General features: G+C 62.9%; 1 protein-coding gene across 3 annotated transcripts in view; it reads right to left on the bottom strand.

Moving 5' to 3' along the window:
* Positions 1–21,091, bottom strand: part of NFIC (nuclear factor I C) — a 50,350-nt gene that overhangs the window by 3,493 nt on the left and 25,766 nt on the right. For all 3 annotated transcript variants that reach the window (XM_055129635.1, XM_055129634.1, XM_004614825.2), the window contains exons 3-8: positions 8,501–8,572; positions 6,194–6,268; positions 5,787–5,910; positions 5,293–5,417; positions 1,257–1,382; positions 521–705 (exon numbers count right to left, since the gene is read on the bottom strand). In XM_055129635.1, coding sequence (XP_054985610.1) covers positions 521–705; positions 1,257–1,382; positions 5,293–5,417; positions 5,787–5,910; positions 6,194–6,268; positions 8,501–8,572 — 707 coding nt within the window. The remainder of the gene's footprint in view (positions 1–520; positions 706–1,256; positions 1,383–5,292; positions 5,418–5,786; positions 5,911–6,193; positions 6,269–8,500; positions 8,573–21,091) is intronic.

The raw sequence follows: 21,091 nt of genomic DNA, 5'->3' as shown, positions 1-21,091 counted from the left end.
CGGGAGGAGGCCCCAGGCTCAGCCCCACCCTCCGTCTCACTCTGCTGCCTCCTGAGCGGGCCTGGAGCACTCGGACCCAGCACCCCCCCAGCACCCCGGGGCCAGGCGCTGCCTCAGGGCCCCTCCGTGGCCCAGGCAGCCCGGGCAGGTGAGGGCAGCCCAGCCCACAGGCTGCAGGGAAACGGGAACCCCCCAGGCCCGGCTCCCACGGCCCGGGCAGTGCTGGACGCAGGGGCCCCTGTGCTACGCCGCCAAAGAGGGCAGGCGGGGGCCCCCCACATCAGCGAAGGAACAGAAACGGAGCCAGGGGTGGGGGGCGAGGGGGAGGCGGCTGGTGTGACCCAGCCCTGCAGCCCTGCATGAGGGGTGGGGGAGCCCAGCACCCCCAGGCACGGCGCCTCCTTTAGACGGGGACAGTCCAGTGCTCGCCCATCACGGTGTGTGTGTGTGTGTGTGTGTGTGTCTGTCTGTCTGTCCCGGGGGCCTCCAGGCAGAGGGGACACCCGAACCCTGTGCTCACCGGTCCAGGCTGCTGGCTGGCCGGGTCGCAGGCCAGCGAGACGAGATCTTTGAGCGGGTCCTGGGGGTTGAGGTGAGGCGGGTAACGGATGGCCGTGTGCGGGAAGTAGGTGGAGGCCGTCTGGGGCAGGATGGACGCGGTGGGGAAGTGCAGCGCCGAGGACGGGTGCGGGCTCCGGGCCATGCCTGCAGGGGGGGTGCTGGTCACTGTGGGGGTGCCGCGGGGGAGGGGGGCATGGGGGCAGAGTCCTGGGTGCTGGTCCCGGGCTTGGACTCTGGGGGTGGAACCCGGCTCTGCCGGACACTCCCGGAGTGGCCAGTGGCCCCTGGCGGCCAGACAGGCATCCCCAAGGGATCAGGGGGACATAGGTGAATCAGGGTGCGTCCTGCACACTCTGATCCCAGCCCTCTGGAGAGCCTTTGCCGAGCAGCGCGAGTGATGCCGCTGATTCCAGAACATTCCGGTACCCCCCCCCACCCCAGAAGCCGCATCCCCAGCAGCCCCCTCCACTCCCCACACCTGAACCTTCCTGCAGTCTCTGAGGCAGGGGGGCCTGCTCTGGACATTTCCGTCCCTGGGTCCCACCCCAGGGGTGCTGGTTCTCTCCCCGGGGAAGGGGGGCGTCCATGGAGGGCAGTGAGCCAGACTTCTCACGTGGACTGGACAGTGGAGCCCCAGAGAGCCCACGGGCCTGCGCTCTCCCGCGGCACCCCGCCCCGCCCCCGCGCACACTCACCGCTGTGCACGGCGATGACCGGCCGGTGGTGCTGGGTGAAGCCCGAGAGGCGCGGCGAGTCCTGCGGTGACGGGCTGTGGAACGGCGACTTGTCCATCTCCGCCTTCTTCACGGGGGACGAGATGCCTGGGGGAGGGGGGCGGGCCACACTGTCATGGCTGCTGCCCCGGGTCCTCTCCCTGCCCCGTGGGGAACGAGGAGCTGGCAGCTGGGGGCTGCCTGAACCCCGATGCCAGCAGGGGCCTCTGGTGGGACTCCAGGACCAAGCAGTGCCCCTTCTCCCCACGCGGGGAGCAGCTCCAGAGGGCCCCCAGAGCTGGCCCTTGGGCCTCTCTGCCATGTGGGGTAGGACTGAGCATTGGAAACCCCTGGACGCTCGTGCAGCAGACGTGGCCCGGGTTTCATAACAGAGATGCAGGGTGTGAGAGGGGGCAGAGGGTGCCAGGAATGGGGCTCGTGTAGGACGCCTGGACCACCGAGAGTGGTCCCACATAACACCCATTATAAAACCATCAGAGTGGGTCAAGCAGGGCTGGGGTCGGTGGGCAGTGTCACAGGGCCCCGCCCAGCCCAGTGGGAGGAGCGATGCGGAGCCCCGCCCAGCCATGGGAGGAGCGTCACGGAGCCCCGCCCAGCCCAGTGGGAGGAGCCTCACGGAGCCCCGCCTATCCCCATGGGAGGAACGTCACGGAGACTCCCAGCCTGGTGCTGGTGGGAGGAGCCTCATGGAGCCCCGCCCGGCCCAGTAGGAGGAGGGTCATGGAGCCCTGCCCAGCCCACTGAGAGGAGCGTTACAGAGCCCCACCTGGCTCAATGGGAGGAGCCTTATGGAGCCCCACCCAGCCCAGTGGGAGGAGCGTCAGGACACCTGAGGCACTCGGTTCAGCAGTGAGTGACGGGTGAGTGATGGGGTGAGCCAGTGATGGGTGGCATGTGACCATGTGCATGTTCTTGTGTTCATGTGTACATCTATGCATTGTCTGTGTCCATGTGTATGTCTGTGTGTCCATGGATATGTCCGTGTGTGCCCATGCATGTATTCTGTGCACGTGTCCATGTGGGTCTATCTATGTGTCCATTCAACGTGCACATGCGTGTCCATACATGTCGATCTGTGCATGTGTTCATGTATATGTGAGTTCAGGGCTGACTCCCAGGTCTGTGCTCAGGGATCACTCCTGGAAATGCCTAGAGGCGTGGGGGACCCTATGGGACACTGGGGATCAAACCCAGGTCGGCTGGGTGCAAGGCAGGCGTCTCTGCCGGTCTGCTCTCCTTCTGGTGAGAGCTGACTGTGGGTGGACACCTGGCTGCCCCATGGGACATTTCCCAACATCCCTTGTGCAAATACAGTCATGTGGCCACACGCCAGCCAGAGGATACTGGGGAATGTCGCCGCATTTCGGGCCCTCTTGGCATCCGAAAACAGCGGTTCTGTTTCCTAAGACGTGCACAAGAGGCAGGTACATTCTGGGAATCAGTATTCGTTTACTTGGGGGCCACTCCTGGCCCTGCTGCAGCTCACTCCCACTGTGCCAGCGGGCATCAGGCAGTACCATGAACCGAACCTGGGCCTCACGCACACAAGTCTGTCTCCTCAGTCCTGAGAATCAACTTTTTTTTTTTTTGGTTTTGGGCAAGTGCTCAGGGTTATATTCTGGCTATGCTGGGGGATCATATGGGAAGCAGGGTAAAATGCAAGGCCAACACCATCCCCGCTGTACTAGCACTGCGGTCCCTGTGAGTTAGTCTTAAAAAGAAATGGGATGCTAAAACTTGTCCCTCCCTCCCTCCCTCCCTCACCTCTCCATTCCTTCCTCCCTCCTCTCCGTCCTCCCTCCCTTCCCCTCCCTCCCTTCCCTTTTCTTTCTTTTTTTGTGAAGCAAGAAACTTTATTGAAACTTATTTAGAAAGCTGTGCAGGGTGAAAAAGGGAGAAATACATGTTCGAGAGAGAACAGGGGCTTCTCCAGACTGGAAACAGGTCAGCAAAGAAATAGACAAGCAAACAAGATAAATTCAAAGGAGAACATGGCAAGCCATTCTTTCTGCCAGCTGGAATGCATATTCGGTGGCAGGAGCTCTAGCGGTCACCCTGGACCATGAGGCAAGCATAAAAACTGCACCTGCATGAGGCAGGAATCTAAATCCCTCCCTTGCCACTTGTTCAGAGCTTAGATGCCTGTGAGAGGAACCAACGCACTGTGCTTTGGGGCGTGTGGTCTCATGATCCTGCTGAAGCTTACTGAACTCAGGTCTTAACTGAGGAGGAAGAAGTCAGGAAGAGAAGCTCGAGCCCTCACTGAGTCCAGCACCTCTTCTGGGACACCCCCTTCCCCACCCCAACTGGCCTGCACACGACACAGCCTGATATGTCAGAGGCAGAGCCAGTAAGAGGGACATTTTTGGAAAACACGAGCTCTTACGTTTCACGCCCCACTCTCCAAAGGGAGAAATATTGCTCCATCCCCACCCAGCTGGAGGTGAGGAAGCAGACTGTGTGCTCAGAGCCCCCTGCCAAGGTCACACAGCCCAGATGGCTGGTCAGAGGCTGTGCTGAGACTCGAACCCTGCAGTCTCAGATGCCTGAGCTGCCCTCAGCCCTAAGGCTGCTTCCACGCATCCTGCAGGCTTGTACGCTGGAGCCCCAGCTCTACAGAAAAGTGTGGGAGAGCAACAGGGAACTTAATTCCTTTTTCTTGGCCACTCCCAGAAGTGCTCAGGGCTTAAATCCTGTCTCAGTGCTCAGGGATCACGCCTGCAGGCTGAGGGATGGGGGGTGGCGGGGATCAAACTGGGGTTGGCTGCACACAAGGCAAGTGCCTGACCCGCTGTACTGTTGCTTCAGCCCCCAATCCGAGACCTTCTTAGGCACCAGACTTATTTTAGGGAGATCAGTGGTTTTCGTGAGATCAGGGATCACGTCTGGTGGGGCTTGGGGAACCCGAATGGGTGCCAGGGATCGAATCTGGGTTGGCCGTGTGCAAATCAAGCACGTTCCTTGCTGTCCTCTCTCTCTGGACCCCAGCCGCTTAACGTGAAAAGGGTATACGATGGGAATCCTGACACAGCCTCAGTGCAGGGGCTTCCTGGAGGAGGCACTGAGGAGATGTTCAATAAACCGAGTTCAACGGCACCCATCACTGACCACTGCGTGGGGTCCCACCTAAGAAAGGCAGATTCTGTTCTGTTTAGGGGCCACACCCAGCAAGGAGCTGGTGGCAGTGATTCAGGCCTTGGAGCCATCTCCTTCCTTGGCCGCAGGGTAGAAGACAATCTCCCCAGAGCAAAGGCAAAGAGGTTCCATCAGTTGTTCCATTTTAACCTTTTTTTCCTGCATGGGGGTATACCCAAAGATGGTCGGGGCCTACTTCCTGACTCTGTGATCACTCCTGGAGGTGCTGTGTGTGTGTGTGTGTGTGTGTGTGTGTGTGTGTGTGTGTGTCTCGAACCCGGGTCCACCACGTGCAAAGCAAAGGCCCTCCCTGCTGTATAGTCTCCTGGCCCTGACTTTTTTTTTTTTTTCAAAGGGGGTAGGGAGAGGCTTTTTCCACTCTGGAGAAGCCCGTATTCTTCTTTGAACATCCTTCCCCTCCCACTCCTCTGAGCAGATTTCTTTCAGTAAAAACCAGTTTGCAAAAAAGAAAGAAAGGTATTCCTAGGAGGAACCCAGAAAGAAAGAAGGCATTCTGCTTCCAGAGTCTGCTGGCGGGGATTCGCGCAAGTCCCAGTTAAGCACACTCTGGAGAAGGGCCACTGAGTCTGCAGCAGAGAAACGTGGGGTCTCTAGGCGGAAAAATCAGGGGCGAGAATTGTCCTTGGCCAGGTTTCAGAGGAAGGAAGCGCAGAGCGGGGATGAGCTGGGCCGACTGCCCACCCCGGAGCGCAGCACCCACGTGACTACAACTCCCAGGAGGCCCCGCGGCACGGGGCCGGCGTCCCGCTCCCGGGCGCCCGCGCAGTGCCTGCCGGGAGGCGTAGTCCCGGCGCCAGTCCCCGCCCACCCCGCCGCGGGCCGACCGGAAACCCAGCCCCACCTCCTTCCATGTCCTCCGTCCAGTTGCGGCTGCTACTCGTGGGCGAGCTGGGCGAGGTGTAGTAATCGCCGCCGGGGCTCGTGTCCACGTCTTCCTCCATCGAGCCCGATTTATGTCGCTTACTCCTAGCAGGCGAGGGGTGGAAAGGGCAGGCCGGTCGGTTACCAGGGAGACGCGGGGCGGGCGGCGCGGACTTCCGGCCTCTAGGGCGTCCGCTCTCGCGAGATTTCGGACAGCTGCGCGAGGCGCGTCCCACCTGCTGTTACCTGCGCGCGGCGGCTCGGATGGGACCCTCCCCACCGAAGGGCGCCCTTGGGGACTCGGGGTGGGGACAGTGATCCCTTGGTCCGCTGAGCACGGCGTGCTGAGCCCGGCCCGGCCCACCCGGGGGCCAGGCCTCCCTTCCAGGGGGAATGTTAGGACTGGGCTTCCCGGGGGGCGGGGGGCGACCCCCGCCCTGGGACCTGGGGGTTGGCGGGGGGCAGGGCACGTACCCGCTGGACGAGGTGCTGGGCAGGGTTCTCCGCATGCCGGTGCTGGCCGGGTTCAGGTCGTAGGCCAGGTGCCCCTGCAGCTCCCCCAGGGAGAAGTTGGGGCCCGTCCCGGTCACCACGGGCGCTGCAGAGGGTGATGGGGACAGTCAAGGAGGGCGGCAGGCGCGGAGCGGGGAGGGGCTTGAGGGTCCACCCCGCTGGCCTGGTGCTGGCCTCTGTGGAGGCTGGCCCCGCTGGGGGGATCAGCACACGGAGGCCACCCCGTGACGCAGGCCCGGGGCTGGCGGGACAGGGGGTCCGATGGAGCGTGCTTGGGGTCTTTCCAGGGCCCTGAGTCGCGGCGGGGGAAGCAGAGGGGACTGGTGGGGGTCCCAGTGCAGGGCGGGGTCCGTGAGGGGGACACTCACTCCGGGACACTTGGACGAGCTCGGTGACACTGAACACGCCGGAGGTGACGAAGCTTTCCTGGAAGTCGGTCGTGTCTGCGGCAACGAGAGCACAAGTCAGGGGGGAGAGACCCAGTGTGTCCCCCTGCCCCGGGGGCTGCGCTGGCTGCAGGCTCCCCACACGGGCCCTGCAGGGGTCCCTGCTGCGGAGGGCTTAGCAGACCCCAGCCCCAGCCGCTGCAGGCAGTCCCTGGAGTGACCCAACAGCACACGGGCCCCTCAGAAGACGCCCAGAGCCCTCAGCGGCTCCGGCTGGGTCCCCGTCTCGCAGGACAGATGGGTCATTTCAGGAGCTGGGGAGCAGAAGTCAGCTTCAAGGGGCAGGAGCCGCCCAGCAGACAGAGGGACCCCCACAGACACAGACACATCCTGCCTGCACCTGCCGCGATGTTGGCTGAGTTCCCCCACCCAGCCAGGGTGCAACACAGCAGGGATGGACAGACCCAGGCAGGAACTGTCAGGAAGCTATCCGTGTGTGCACGTGTGTCTGTGTGTGTATACAGAGCTGCAGGTCTACATGTGGGCATCTGTGCATGCATGTGAGTGCATGTGAATGCATACACGTGCATGCCTTCAAGTGTGTGTGCACATGTATACAGGTATGTGCGAGCTTGTTCATATGTGTATTCATGTGAGTGTACATGCATGTGTATTCATGTGCGCATGCACACATGTATGCAGTGCTGTACAGGTATGTGTGAGCACATGTTCATATGTATGTGTGTATGCATGTTTGCATGTATGTTCATGTGTGCGTCTGCTGTACAAGTATGTAAGTGTGTGTTCATCGATGCATATACATGTGTGCCGGTGAGAATATGTGAATACATATACACATGTTTATGCATGTGAATGTGTGCCACTCCTGTGTGCCGGCCTCGCATGGGGACAGCCCACACTGGAGCTGGCCTACCTGTGACCCACTCCACATGGATGCCTCTGGACCCAGGGCTGAAACAGACCCCATCCTTTTGGGGGGTGCGAGGGGGAATATTCAGGAGCAAGAGGTTGTGGGGGTTGTGTGACCAAATGGAAGGTTTTCATCAAGTTCGAGTGTGCGTGACATCTAGTTCGAGTGCGCGTGAGGCTGCATCTTACATGCATTTGCCCCATAAACTCTGTTATTGTTGTTTTGGAGCCACATGCAGCAATGTGCGGGCTCTGCACTCAGGGCTCACTCCCCGCGGTGCTTCAGGGGACCATGTGGGGTGCCTGGGATCGAACCCAGGTTGGCTGTGTGCAAGTCAAGTGTGCTCGTGGTACAGTCGCTCTGGCCCTTAAACATTTTTTTAAGGCTGGAAGAATTGGGAGGCCTCAGAGGCGTGTGGGTGGGCTGCAGTGATAGGGACCTCAGGCCAGGGTGGGGGAGCAGCTGGGATATGGGGACAGGATCCCTCCCTGCCTGGCGGCCTGGGCACCGTGTGCAAAGGCCCTGGGGCTGGAACCTCCACCTTGTGGGGGTGTGCTGGAGCAGTTCCTCTGCCCCCAGGGGGGACAGCAGGGCCCCCAGGGAGCTCCCCCCAGCCCTTGGCTGACAAGTTTTGCACACGCACCATTCCTTGAGCAATTCCTGTGTTTTGAGCCCAGCCGAGAAGCTTAGGAGCAGCCCATCCCGGGGAGGACAGGGTGGGGCTTCCCCACACCGCCAGTCCCCCCGGCCCCCCCTCCCCAGTGTCCAGGGCAGTGGCCGCAGCCATTTCCTGCAGGCCCCGCCAACCCGCCGGGTTTCCTGTTTGCGCATGCAGCTCCGAGTCTCCAGGGGACTCCGGGCTCGGAAGCACTTTCCTCGCAGACGCCGCGCCCTCGGGACCGGCGCGCCCGGCCGCAACATCTGGCCTGGAGGGCGGCGTCTGGGGATCCCAGGGAGCCTCGGGGTCACGGGCCCCGGCCGGCGGCTGGGGGGAGGCGGGGCCTACCCGGCTGCGGCCCAGCCCAGCGCTCTGGCGCCCAGCCCCTGCCCCTACCAGGTGCTGCAAACCCAGGGCCCCGCACCCAGCGACGCGCATGCGCAGGCCGGCCCGCGCGCCCTCCGAGGGAAATAAACCAGGCCAGAGGTTTATTTTCACTGCAACTCAAAGCCGGGAGAGCTGCAGAGAGCCGGAGGGGAGCGGGCCCAGTGGGTGGGACGTGCAGCCCAGTGCAAAGGTCCTGGGGCAGGACGGGACGAGCACTGACTGGGGAGTAGCGGTGAGGTCCCCACCGGCGCCCCCTAGAGGAAGGAGTCAGCCCTGGGTAAGACAGGAATGGGGGCGCCCCGCACCTACTCACCCAGTGTGATGGGCTTGCTGTCCTCCTGGTCCGAGCCCATGCCCGCGCGGGGGCTGCCGCTCTGCTCGGCGTCTGCAAGACAGGGGAGGAGGGGGCGGTGAGAGACGGGCAGCCTCGCCGCCCGTCTTGAGAGATGCCCCCATCCCACCCTGGTCTCAGGAGGCCACCCCGGAACCCCAGGAGAGGACCCCTCTGCCACCACTGCTGTCCCCCAGCACCCCGTTTCTCTAAAAATAATCCGGGGCTGGAGCGATAGCACAAGGTTGGGACGGCGCTTGCCTTGCACGCAGTAGACCCGGGTTCGATTCCCAGCATCCCATAGGGTCCTCCGAGCACCGCCAGGAGTAATTCCTGAGTGCAGAGCCAGGAGTGACCCCTGAGCATCGCCGGGTGTGACCCAAAAAGCAGCAGCACAGATAGATGCCCGGCCCAGCCGCGTCAGGGGGGTGGGTGCCAGGCCCACACCTCAACCCACTGATCCTTCGGAGGCCAGGCACCCCATCAGAGACCTGGCCCTGCCACCGGCGCTGTCGGAGTAATCCCAGAGCACTTTGGGTGTGGCCCCCCCAAGAATCCACGCAAGGGGCTGAGAATCGGGGCTGTCCCGCAGACAGCCTGACATCTGAGGGGGGGGGAGGAAGCGGAGGGGGGGAGTCCGAGTCCTATGCGAGAAAGAGGCAGGCGCGGGCCTTGAACTGGGCTGACCCGGGTCCCATCCGTGGCACCCCACAGGGCCCCCCCAGCCCCACAGGAGTGGTCCCTGAGTGCAGAGCCAGGAGTCAGCCCTGAGCACTGCTGGGTGTGTGCGCCCCCCAAAAATGAAACACAGGTGAGTGCCCTCACCTCTGAGCCTCACTAGGGGTCATCTCCCAGGAGCCTGGAGCTAGGAGGGCAGGGCAGGGTGGCTCCTCCCCGCCCTCAAGGGTCCAGTTATCAGTTATATTGTCTTCTTTTCTTTTTTGCTTTTTGGGTCACACCCGGCAATGCACAGGGGTTACTCCTGGCTCTGCACTCAGGAATCACTCCTGGCGGTGCTTGGGGGACCCTATAGGATGCTGGGAATTGAACCCAGGTCGGCCGCGTGCAAGGCAAACGCCCTACCCGCTGTGCTATCGCTCCAGCCCCCTTGTCTTCATTTTTGTTTGGGCCACACCCAGCTGCGGTCAGGGATCACACCTGGCGGACCTCGGAGGGGACCCTGTGGGGTGTCAGAGAAGGAACCCTGGCTTGCCACGGGCCCAGTGAGCGCCTTCACCCCTGCCTCCTTCCCCACGCCCCACCGCGGGTGTCGTTAACTCCCCAAGCTAAGGGTGCAGCATTGAACCCTCCTGACTCGACAGAGCCTCCAATGCGGGGTGCATGATGGCTACATGTGCAGGCCCGGAGCATCCCACCCGCAGCTGGAGGCCCCCCTCACCCCTGCATCCCGTCACCTGGAGACACCCTTCACCCCTGAACCCCGCCGCCTTCAGGCACCTGTCACCTCTGAGCCTGTTGCCTAGAGGGATCAGGCCTGAGTTCTTCTTCGTCTTTTTTTTTTTATTTTGAGGGGACACACTTGGCAGTGCTCAGAGCTTACTCCTGGCTCTGTGCTCAGGGATCACTCCGGGCAGGGCTTGGGGTGTCAGCAATCGAACCTGAGTTGGCTGCACGCGAGACCAGCACCCTCCCTGCGGTGCTGTCCCTCCAGCCTCCCCCCACTTTATTTTGGCCACACCTAATGGTGCTCAGGGGTGACTCCTGGCTCTGCACTCAGGGATCACTCTTGGCGGTGCTTGGGGGACCCAGTGGGACGCCAGGGACTGCCCTTTGCACTGTCCTATCGCGCCCGCTCCTCCCCTTGCTGACTTTAAAAAAAGGATGACGCTTTGTATATGTGAAACACCGATAACAGTGCCCAGGAGCCCCTGGATTCCGAAAACAGCAGGGAAACAATGGGGGCTAAGGCTTGGGGGTGTGCAAGACAATGACCCCTCCTGCAGTACGATGCCACCAGGACAGGGCCCCCTTTAACGGGTTATAGTCGGGGCTGAAGCTATCAAATAGCCCTTATCCAACCTGCTCTGCATGCTGGGGCGAGTGGCTGACCCTCTCTGAGCCTTTGAGCTAAGACTGAACTAGCCCAGGGGCTGACATGATAGCACAGCGGGTAGGGTGTGTTTGCCTTGCATGTGGCCGACCCGGGTTTGATTCCCAGCATCCCATATGGTCCCTCGAGCACTGCCAGGAGTAATTCCTGAGTGCAGAGCCAGGAGTAACCCCTGAGCATCACCGAGTGTGACCCAAAAAAAGCAAAAAAAAAAAAAACTGAACTAACCCTGAGGCTTTTCACTGATTACTGGGTGCACCCCCAGCACCAGGTGCCAGATGGGCAAGGATGTAGTGACCAAGAGGGTCGAGAGTCCATGTCCTCCTGGCCTGGACACACTAATGGAGCAGCAACAGAACACAGACCAATTTCCCAAAGCGGGGAAACCCCACCCCCAAGGTGTGGGGGGGGACGGGGGGAGCCTCCAGTGTCAGTGGGGGGTGCTTTCTGTGTGTTGGGTGAAAGGAGGTGATTCTGGGGCTACACCCACTGATTTATTTCTGCAAATGGGGGTTTCAGCTAAGTGAATGTGGGAACCCCATGAGAGGCAAAGAAGCAGAAACAGCAGGAGCACTGGGGGCTGAGCTCTAGGACAGCAGGGGCAGGCGCTGCCTTTGCATGTGGCCAACCCGGGTTCGATCCTCACAACCCCATCCAGTCCCCCGAGCCCTGAGCACGGAGCCGGGAGTCAGTCCTGAGCACCGCACGCTGTGATTCCCCCTACCCACACGGAAAAGAGGGAATAAAAGAAAAGAAGCAGGAACTCATCATTTCAGGCTGCACTGTGTGTGGGCCGGGTGTTGGGGGGTGTAACACGCAAGTGGCAACCCCTCGGGGCCGACGTGGGGGCCGAGGCTGGGGCTCCCAGGAGGGGTCCATGTGGCCATAGCGTGCGAGCTGCCGGATGCTCCCTACGAGAGTCTTACTCGTTTCCTTTGACAACGTCGGGACCCCAGCGTCACCTCCACTGGCCCATCCGTTCTCCCAAGCCCCGCCAGGACCCGAGCCATCCTCAGGGCCTCCTCTCCCAGCTTCCAGATGGGGAAACTGAGGCACGAAGCACACGTGTGACCTATTCCCAGCTCCCCCAGCACCCGCTGGTGGAGACGCCACTGAGACACTCCACCTGCTGGACTCTCGCTCCAGCCTAAGGTTTTATTTTTTGGTCCAGATCAGGTGATGCTTAGGAGTGACTGCTCGCTCTCTGTGCTCAGGAATCTCTCCTGGCAATGCTCAGGGGACTGTATGGGGTCAAACCCAAGTCGGCCTCATTCAAGGCAAGCACCCTCCCTGCTGTACTACAGTTCCGGATCCCACCACTGAGATATTCTGAAGCTTCAGAGTGTGGCCCAGAGAGGGACCGTTAGCTACCCAAGGTCACACAGCAGCTCGGCTGACTCTCAGAAACCTTGAAACCTACATCTTCCCAAATGTTCCAGAACACTGATGTGCTCCCCCACACTGCACACAACCAGTCTCCCTCTCTCCGCACCTTGCAGCCCACCCCCAACAGGTCACTGTTCGGTGCAGCCCCCAGCATCGTTCCCCAGCTTGTGAGCAACAGATGGACATGTTCACCCCAAGGAGAGGGAAATTTGGCCCGTTCGCAGAGGCTGAAGTACTCCCAAGTTCATGCTCTTGGAAGCCAGACTGGAGATGCCCAGGGGGCGTGGAGTGGCAGTCAGCCAGAAGACCTTGTTCCTCCCACCGACCTGCCCCAGGACCTTTGCACATGCCATGCACCCCCATTGAAGGCAACTGTCCCTCTGGGAATCTATTTGGCTGACACTGCCCTAGTGATCTTGATCTTCCTTCAAGATCTCCTGGGAGACTCTGGCCGGAGCAGCCGGCTAGAAGCCAAGTTGGCTCAGGCTACCAGCAGACCAGGGCCCCAAACCCTTGGCTTCCACTTCCAGCTCTGCGAGGATGTCCTGGAAGGCGGGCCCCTACCCCACAGCCCCGCGGCAGCACGGTCTGCGGGTGTCCATGACCGAGTGTACAGACTGTTCTTCCTCTCCGTGGCCACGAGCCCAAACAGGGTCTGTCCCAGGCCATGACAAAGGCATCCCAGCCAGCTCCCGTCCCGCCCTTCCCGCCCAGCCAGATGTGCAGGACTGTCTGGGACGCCACGGCGGCCCCCGGGGTGGGGGGTGGTGGATGGGGGGGTAGGCAGGGAGCCCAGCAAGGAGGGGGACAGAAAGGGGGGCGGGCTCATGGGCTTCCTGATTCCACTGGTGGAGGCAAGGGAACAGGGAAAGGGGCTGGGGAGGAGGCAGGAGCCGAGCCCCAGCCTACCCTCAGCACCCCCGCCCCCAGCACCTCGTGTGGTTCTGGCCCCTGCCAAATGGGGGCAGGGAGATAACGGGCTGCATGGTGCGTGTGGCTGGCCCGGGTTTGATTTTGTTGGGGGGGGCTAATCCCGGTGATGCTCAAGGGTGACTCCTGGCAGTACTTGGGAGGACCCTAACGGGATGTCAGGGATGGAACCTGCATCTGCCTCCTGCGAGGCAAACGCCCTCCCTGCTGGTTCCGGGTTTGATCCTCATACCATGTAGCCCCACTATGCCCCCGCAGTACCAATGGGGTGCTGGGGGTTGAGCACTGCTAGGGAAATGGCCCCCCAAATTCGAAAAGCTGGGGAGACAGAAGGGAGGCGGCAGGAGGGCGTGGGATGGTATGGGAGGGGCGTGGACTGGGTGAAGTGGGTTCCGGCTATTTATGAGGGGCGGGTCTTGTTACTGGAGGGCGTGGCTTGGTGTAGTGGGCGTGGCCTGTCGTTGGAGGGCGTGGCCCGGCGTTGGAGGGGCGTGGCCTGGGCTGACCTGGCCTTGGAGTGGAGCTGGGCAGGACAGGTGCGGGAGGGACAGGGCCCCAGGTATGGCGGGCGGCTGCCCAGCTCTGTTCCCCGGTGCAGCTGCAACACGGTGGTTCGACTGAGGATTTTTTTTAATGTTTTTTGGGTCACACCCGGCAATGCACAGGGGTCACTCCTGGCTCTGCACTCAGGAATTACTCCTGGCGATGCTCGGGGGACCCTATGGGATGCTGGGAATCGAACCCGGAACGGCCGCGTGCAAGGCAAACACCCCACCCGCTGTACTATCGCTCCAGCCCCTCGATTGAGGATTTTCTTTTTTGGATTTTGGGCCCTACCTAGAGATGCTCAGGGCTGGCTCTGTGCTCTAGGATCAACCCTGGCAGGGATGGGGGGGACCCTATGGCTGCTGGGGATCCCACCGGGGTTGGCCGCGTGTAAGGCCAGCGCCCTGCCCTGCTGCACTATAGCTCCGTCCCCACCCCCAAAAAACGTTAAAGAGGAAAGAAAGATACTGACCCCCGCTACTCCATACGGGGCTTGGGACAGGCGGCTCAGGACAGGAGCCTGACACGGGGCATGTTCTGGGGGGCGCCCTCCTAAGGCTCAGGGGGCGTTCTGGAGAAGAGGGTGGGCATAGGGCCCTGTGAAGCACATGCTCAGATGTGGTCACTGTTGGGGGGGGTCCCCCAAACGGAGGCGCTCACCAGTTCTCGGCCTCTCTTGGAAATTCTCACCCGACCCAGCCTCTGGTTCCATGTGAGGAGCTGGGGGTGTGGTGCTTGGGGGGGTCTCCCTAATGATGCTCGGGGCTGCACGGTGCTCAGGCAGGTTTGGGGGGGATCAGACTGGGGGCAGACGCACAGCAGAGCACGCGCCTGGGACCCTGGGCTCGCTCTGTCACTCTACGGCTGCAGCCGTGCCTTAAGTTGCCAACATCTTGGCACGGACAGCGCCGTGCATGCAGCCTGTGTAGGGGTGGGGGCTCATCTCCGGGGCGGGAGAGGGCTCCTGGAGGTGAGAGAGCCTGGTTCCTCAGGGGACAGAGAAAGAACGGAGCTCGCTACAACCACGGTCACATCTTCTTTTTCTTTTCTTTTCTTTCTTTCTTTTTTTTTCTACATCTGGAGATGCTCAAGGGCTGACTCCGGGCTCTGCACGCAGGAAATCAGCCCTGGTGGGCCCAGGGGGACCCTCCGGGGTGCCAAGGTTGGGAACTGGGTTGTAAGCGTGCAAGACAAAGACCCTTCCTGCCGTGCTATCTCTCTGGCCCCCAACATTTTCTGAAGTTTGGGGGCAGGGAGGGAGGCCGGGGAGGGGGGGGCACGTGCGAGAGCCCCCAGCTCTCAGGTGACGCAACCCAGGGTGCGGACCTCTGGCTCGGCACGGCGAAGCCTGTGGGAGCCCTGCTCATGGCAACCACCACGAAAACAAAAACAAAGGGGAGCGGGAGAAAGGAGAGCGCGGGGGGCCACGGGGCTCCCGCCCCCCACCCCGCAAGCTTCAGGGGTCGCTGGTGTCGCTGCTGCCAAGCCAGGTGCCATGTCTCTCCAGAGACACAGAGCAAGACCCGGGGGCAGAGAGCTCGGACAGTGGGGAGGTCACTTGCCTTGCACACTGCTGGCCAGGGTTCGATCTCTGGCACCCCACAGGGTCCCCCGAGCCCCGTCCGGGGTGATTCCTGAGCAGAGAGCCGGGACTCACCCCTGAGCACCGCCGGGTGTGGCCCAGATCCTCGGCCCCCATAAAAGGGGGTGAGTGGGTGGGTGGGGGCCTTCGGGAGAGACAGGGAAAGAGGAAGAGGAAGAGAGCCAGTGCACACCACTGTGGAACAGCAAAACCCAGCGAAAACCAGGGCAGACCAGTGCGAGCCAGCACAGACTGGCAGAAACCCGCACGAGTCAGCAGAAATCAGCACCAACCAGCACGAGCCAGTGTGCCCAGCCCCGGGGTTCCCTGCACCCTGGCTTGCCCCGCTCACCTCCCGTCCCCGTCCCTCCCGGGAGCACCCCACTACCCTCAGCAGGCGCCACCCACTGGCTTGCACGGCCACTGTCTGCCCCTCTGCTCCTGCCCTTCCAGTGTCTCCCTCTGCCCTGTCCAAGTCTTCTGAGATTTCGCCCGGAAGGTTCTTCCATGCCGGGGCTGACTCCTTCCTCCTGCACCAGAGCTGGGCCTGGCATCCCCGGAAACTCAGCACCCACCACCTGGGGAACACAGGGACCTCCAGTATTTCACATTTCGGGTAACATTCCCCCCACACCCCCCACACCCCTCCTCCCTTCACGGCCCCCTGTGTAGGCCCCAATCCCAGTGCCAGCCAAGTCTGGTCTGGGACACACGCACACACGCAGCCCCCCTCCCCCGCCATCCACACATGGGTCCAACCCATCCCCATGGGAATTTTTAGTCAGCACAGCTGGCCTTGCCTGTGACGACGAGGCAAAACCAAATTCCCCTCGGCCCTGAGGAATCCCAGTGACACTCTAAATCCCCTAGGAGACACCCGACACTGAGCTTCAGGCGGCGCTGTGTGACCTCAGTCCAAGCTTTCCCTCTCTGAGCTAAGCTGGCACGACTCCAGGAGCCTCACTCTTGGCATTCTCTCGGGACCAGCAAGGAACAAAGGGCACTCGAGGGCCCTACGTGTATACGTGCCTACGTGTGCATGCGTGCCCATGCATGTATGCTGTGTGCATGCCCGTGCATGTATGCGCATATGTGCCTGTATGCACGTGTATATGCATACTTATCTATGTATGTATGCGTAAACGTGGGCATGCATGTATACCCGTGTCCCTGTGTATGAGTGCCTATGTGCATGCATGTGTGTGTCTACGCCTATGTGTGCATGCGTGTGTCTACGCCTATGTGTGTGCATGTGTGTGTCTACGCCTGTGGGTGCATGCATGTATGTGTCTAAGTCTATGTGTGTGTGTGTGCATGCATGTGTGTCTAAGTCTATGTGTGTGTGTGTGCATGCATGTGTGTCTAAGTCTATGTGTGTGTGTGTGCATGCATGTGTGTCTAAGTCTATGTGTGTGTGCATGCACGTGTGCGTGTCTGTGTCCAGGAGTGCGTCCGTGGGTACGGCCGCGTGCACGGGGGCTGGGCGCGCCTTGTGCCTCCTCCCGGCCCACTCTGCAGCTCCCCCGCGCGCGGCTGCTGGGCGCGGGCCAAGGCGCCCTGCGGCCCGGCTGGCTCGAGGCCCTCTCAGAGGAAACCAGCTCGGCCCCGCCGCCGGGCTGGCCCTGGGCCCCGCGGACGGTCGGACGCTCCCTCTCGGCCCGCGCCCCAACCCGGGGGCCGGTCCAGGCCGGGGTGCGCAGGGCGGGGAGCCCCGGGTCTGGCCGGCCGCAGCCGGACGCGCCTCTGGCATGACGTCACGGCCGGCGGCCATTTTCCCGGCTCCGCCGCTTCCAGAAGTTTCTGGGCCGGGCGGCCATTTTGTGCGCAGGAGGAGGAGCGGCCGGGCCTGCCGGGCTGGGCTGGGCCGGGCCGGCGGGTGCGGGGCGGGGCGTGGGCTCCCCGGGTGCCGCCCGCCGGGTGCCCGCTGCAAGCCCGGCCCCTGGTGGCACCGGGCGAAGGAGACGGTTAAAAATACCCGCGTGTGCCACCTCGCCGGGGCCCCTCCCTGCCCCCGCCAATGTCAGATGTGTCAGCGGCACCGGGGAGGGCCCGCACTGAAAATAACTAGTGTTTACATTCGCAGACATTCTTGGCTCCGCCACAGCCAGGCCAGGCCTCCGCCTCCCTCCCGCCTTCCAGGGGCGCAGGGAAGGGGGGGGAAACCCACGGGCCTGGAACGCGCATGCGCCAGGAAAGGAGGGAAGCCCACGGCCGGAAACACGCATGCGCGGGGAAGTGGTTGGTGGGGGGAACCCAAGGCCAGAGACGTGCATGCGTGCTGGGGGAAGGGGGGGCGCAGAAACCCACGGGGAACACGCATGCGTGGAGGAGAGGGGCACTGAGCGGAACACGCATGCGCAAGAAGGGGCCCCAGGGTCCAGAACACGCATGCGCTGGGAGCAAACCCCCCCCCCACGCATGCGTAAGGAAGGGTTTTGGCACATGGGCTCGAAGGCGCATGCGTGGAGCTGGGGCGGGGCCACCCGCAGACACACGTGGCTGGAGCAGCGGGCGGAAATGCCAGGCCGACCGTGCCAAGTCTGGGGGTGCAGCAGGGCCCCTCCCGGCTTCTCCTTCCTCCTCATGGCTGCCGGCCCACAACCCAGCCCCTCAGCCTCCAGGGGCACCCGAGGGGGGCAGATGGCGGTTCTCCCACCCCACACCCCACGTGGCAGCCCTGGGCCCCTAGGGACAGCGGCCTGGCCCTGAGGTGACGGACCCAGATGGGACTCTCCCTCCCGGGGCCAGCCCTGCTCGGGGAGGGTGGAGGAGGGGACGAGAGACATGGAATGATGTCGCCCCCACGGCGCCGTGCCTCGGTTTACCCTTTTGCGAGGCGTCTGGGAAGGGCTAGTCTGGGCCGTGGGCCGGTCTTGGGGCTGACCGGGTCTCGCCGGAGCCGGGTCCAGCCGCAGCCTTTCGTCTGCTTTAGTTTGGGGGCCGCACCCACCGGAGGTTGCACCCCTCGGTACTCCTACTCAGCACTGGGGGTCGAGGCCAAGCCTGTGGCTCGAGGGGTGTTTCAGGCCACCAGGGCCACCGCGGCGGAGAAGCAGCTCGAATCCAGGGCCTCAAGCACGGGGCCCCCTCCCTGCCCCTCTGCGTGCGAGCACATGTGTGAGCACCGCCAATGGAATGTTCCAGAACACCACCATGAGCATGCGTGCCTGGGGGCAGCGGGACCGGGCCAACAAGGGCGTGGCCCCTGCTCCGAGCAGGTCCACAGGGGGGACCCCGTGCGGCCTTGGCCCCCGGAGCGTGGAATTCCGCAGCCCGGGGGCCGCCCGAGCACTGCCTGGGAATCCTGCTCTCCCCAAGGGGAAAAGGGCCAGAAGGAGAAAGGGAAAAGATGGGTTATCCTCCGTTTCCCGAGAGCTGGGTGCCAGGAAGGGCTGGCACTGCCCGCTCAGTGGGGGCGGGGCGGGGCAGGATGCTGGCGGGGGCGGGGGATGGGAGGTCCCCCCCCACCAAGCTGCGTTTCTGAGGTCACAAGGACGCCACCTGCGCTCGGGAATGCGCCTGTCCCCTCTCTTCCTCCGCCAGACCCGTCTGGGGGACCCCTGCGTCTCCCTAGCACCCCAGAAAGCAGACACCAGCAGTTCTGCAGCTCCCATGTGCCTAGAATGTGCCCCTCCGGGCCTGTGCCTCAGTGCTGCAGATTTGGAAACTGAGGCTGAGCCAGTGGCTGGGAAGCAGACTCCTGCCGTGGGGCGTTTTTTTTGTTTTGTTTTGTTTTGTTTTTTGCTCCCGGGGCGTCCGAGGCGCAGTGCTGGGAAGCAAAGGTGTCCCCTGACCCCGGACGGGCTGCACATCTGCACCCCATATTCCCTTCCCAGCGGTCCCGTGGGGTCGGGGTGACATCAACGCATGCACATGCCACGTGGGGATCCGACAGTGGGAGCCCGCGGGGAGCAGGGTGTGTGGCCAGGGGGCGTGGTCCTGAGAGGGGAAGGCAAGGCAAGGGCCGGCAATCCAGGTCGCTGTCTGGGGGGAGGGGGCTCTCCACCCAGTCTGCAGCGCGGCTCCAGGCCACCACGCACAACAAGGAAGCTCGGGGTTCAGAGGGGGACAGGTGACAGGGGGCAGCAGGAATTCCCCCCTCCCCTGCAGAGCCCCCCCTAGCTGCCTCGGGGCCAGTCCCCATAGTGGCTGCTTGAGCTCATTGGGCAGCGCCGTCCGCGACCCCCAGCCTGACTTCCTGCAGCCGCTAGAGGGCCTCTGTGAGTCAGGCTCCTCCCTGGGGTCGGGGGCGGGGGGGCCCACCAGCCCCGCACCATCTGCCCATCTTCCCACCTTGCTCCAAGACCGCGGACTTCCTGACTGCTTCGCCCGCAAGCCAGTCCCGACCTGCCCCAGGACCTTTGCTCATGCCATGCCCACGGGCCTCAGTGGCGCTCCTGCCCATGGCTCCTGCTTCCCATAACCCTAAGCCCAAAATGACTTTGGCTTCTTGTTTGCTGTTTTGTTTTGTTATTTTGGGTCGACCTCCCCCTGCGTGGACCTGAGTGCCCATGTACAAGGGGCAGCCTTGGTCTGTCCGGAGCGCAGACATGCAGTGGGTGCTTAAGGCCGCCCCCCACCCCGCCCCGATCTGAAGCTGTGTCCAAGCCTCCGTGAGCCGCTCTGAGAGAGGCAGGTAGAGAAACTGAGGCACAGAGGTGGGGGAGCTCCATGTGGTAAGTGGGAGGCAGGGTCTGGGTCCTCCTGGGCCACCCCCCTGCTCCTGCCTGAGCTCTTCTATCTCTGACCTTCCATGCTCATGTCTGGAAACCGAGGCAGAGAGCCATGCGCAGAGCAGACTGTGCCCAGCTTGGGGACCACCCCCAGCACCGCCAGCACCCCTCGAGCCTCCTCTGGGCACCGGCCACTGGACAGCGGGGAGGGCACTTGCCTGGGTTCGAACCCCGCCAGGAGTGATTCCTGAGCACAGAGCCAGGAGGAACCCCTGAGCATCGCCGGGTGTGGCCTAAAACAAACCCCCAAAGCCTGGTGGTCCCCACATTTAAAGGCCTGGGCAGCCCCCCATCCTTGGACCCCGACTTTGAACCCACTCCACGAGTGGCCCCTGAGCCGTGGGAGGCGACATCGACGACCCCCCCACCCCCCCCACCCCCCCCCCCCCGTCATCATAATCATGCAGAGGCGGGTCCCGCAGGAAAGCACAGAGGGGCTGGAGCCGGCGCCCCCTACCGGGATACTCCGGGGACACTGGCCCTTTAAGAGCCTCCCCCTCCCCAGCTGGGCACTGGCCGGCCGCCCCTTATATAAGCCGCCAGCTGCCCTTGCATAACCCCGTTACATAAGGATCCAAGCGGGGACCAGGCCTGCCGCCCGCACCAACCTGTCCCGGGCTGTCTGCGGGCCGGCCCGGGCAGCTGCAGGACCCGGGCAGCGGGTGGGCTTGTCCTTGGTGGTGGTTGGGGGGTCACTCGTCTACCCCCCCACCCGGGATTCCCAGGAACAGCGGCAGCTGGGAAGGGGGTACAGCGACAGGCGGGTGGATGAATGTGAGAGTGCCTCATGCTCTGAGGCTGGACAAAGGCCCAGAGAAGGCAAGCGAGTGGCCTGAGGCTGCACAGCACCCGAGCCAGGTTTCCGCGGTGGGGGTGGCAGCGCCTCGCCCAGTCAGGGCTCCAGCACTGCCCTCGGGTCTGTAATGGGAAAGGGGTGTCGGTAAACGCCCCCTGGAAACGCAGCCCTGGTGCCCTGTGCCATCCTCTCCTAGCCTGGCTCTGCATTTGAGGAAACTGAGGCACAGGGAGGGAGGGGAAACAATTTCCTGTGAGCCTTCCCCCACCCCCAGGGCAGCTGAAGTTCCTATCTGCTCAGCACCCCTCTCCCGTCAGGGTGGTGGTGTGGGAGCTGAGCAGCCCCAGAGATACACAGTTGGGGGGAAACTGAGGCACGGAGCCGAAGGGACCTGTCCCCAGTCAGCGCCCAGGCCCGCCAAAGTGCACACACACACCCCCGGCCCCGCCCCTTCCGGCGGCTCTTGGACCACCCGGGGTGGGGGCCTGGGAGGCGGTGGATCCCTTCCCGGCGGGGCGCTGGCCCTTTA

This window comes from Sorex araneus, chromosome 2 (genome assembly GCF_027595985.1).
Source record: "Sorex araneus isolate mSorAra2 chromosome 2, mSorAra2.pri, whole genome shotgun sequence".
Taxonomy (NCBI): Eukaryota; Metazoa; Chordata; class Mammalia; order Eulipotyphla; family Soricidae; genus Sorex; species Sorex araneus.
The sequence above is the reverse complement of the archived record's forward strand: the minus strand, read 5'-3'. Positions and strand labels throughout refer to the sequence as shown.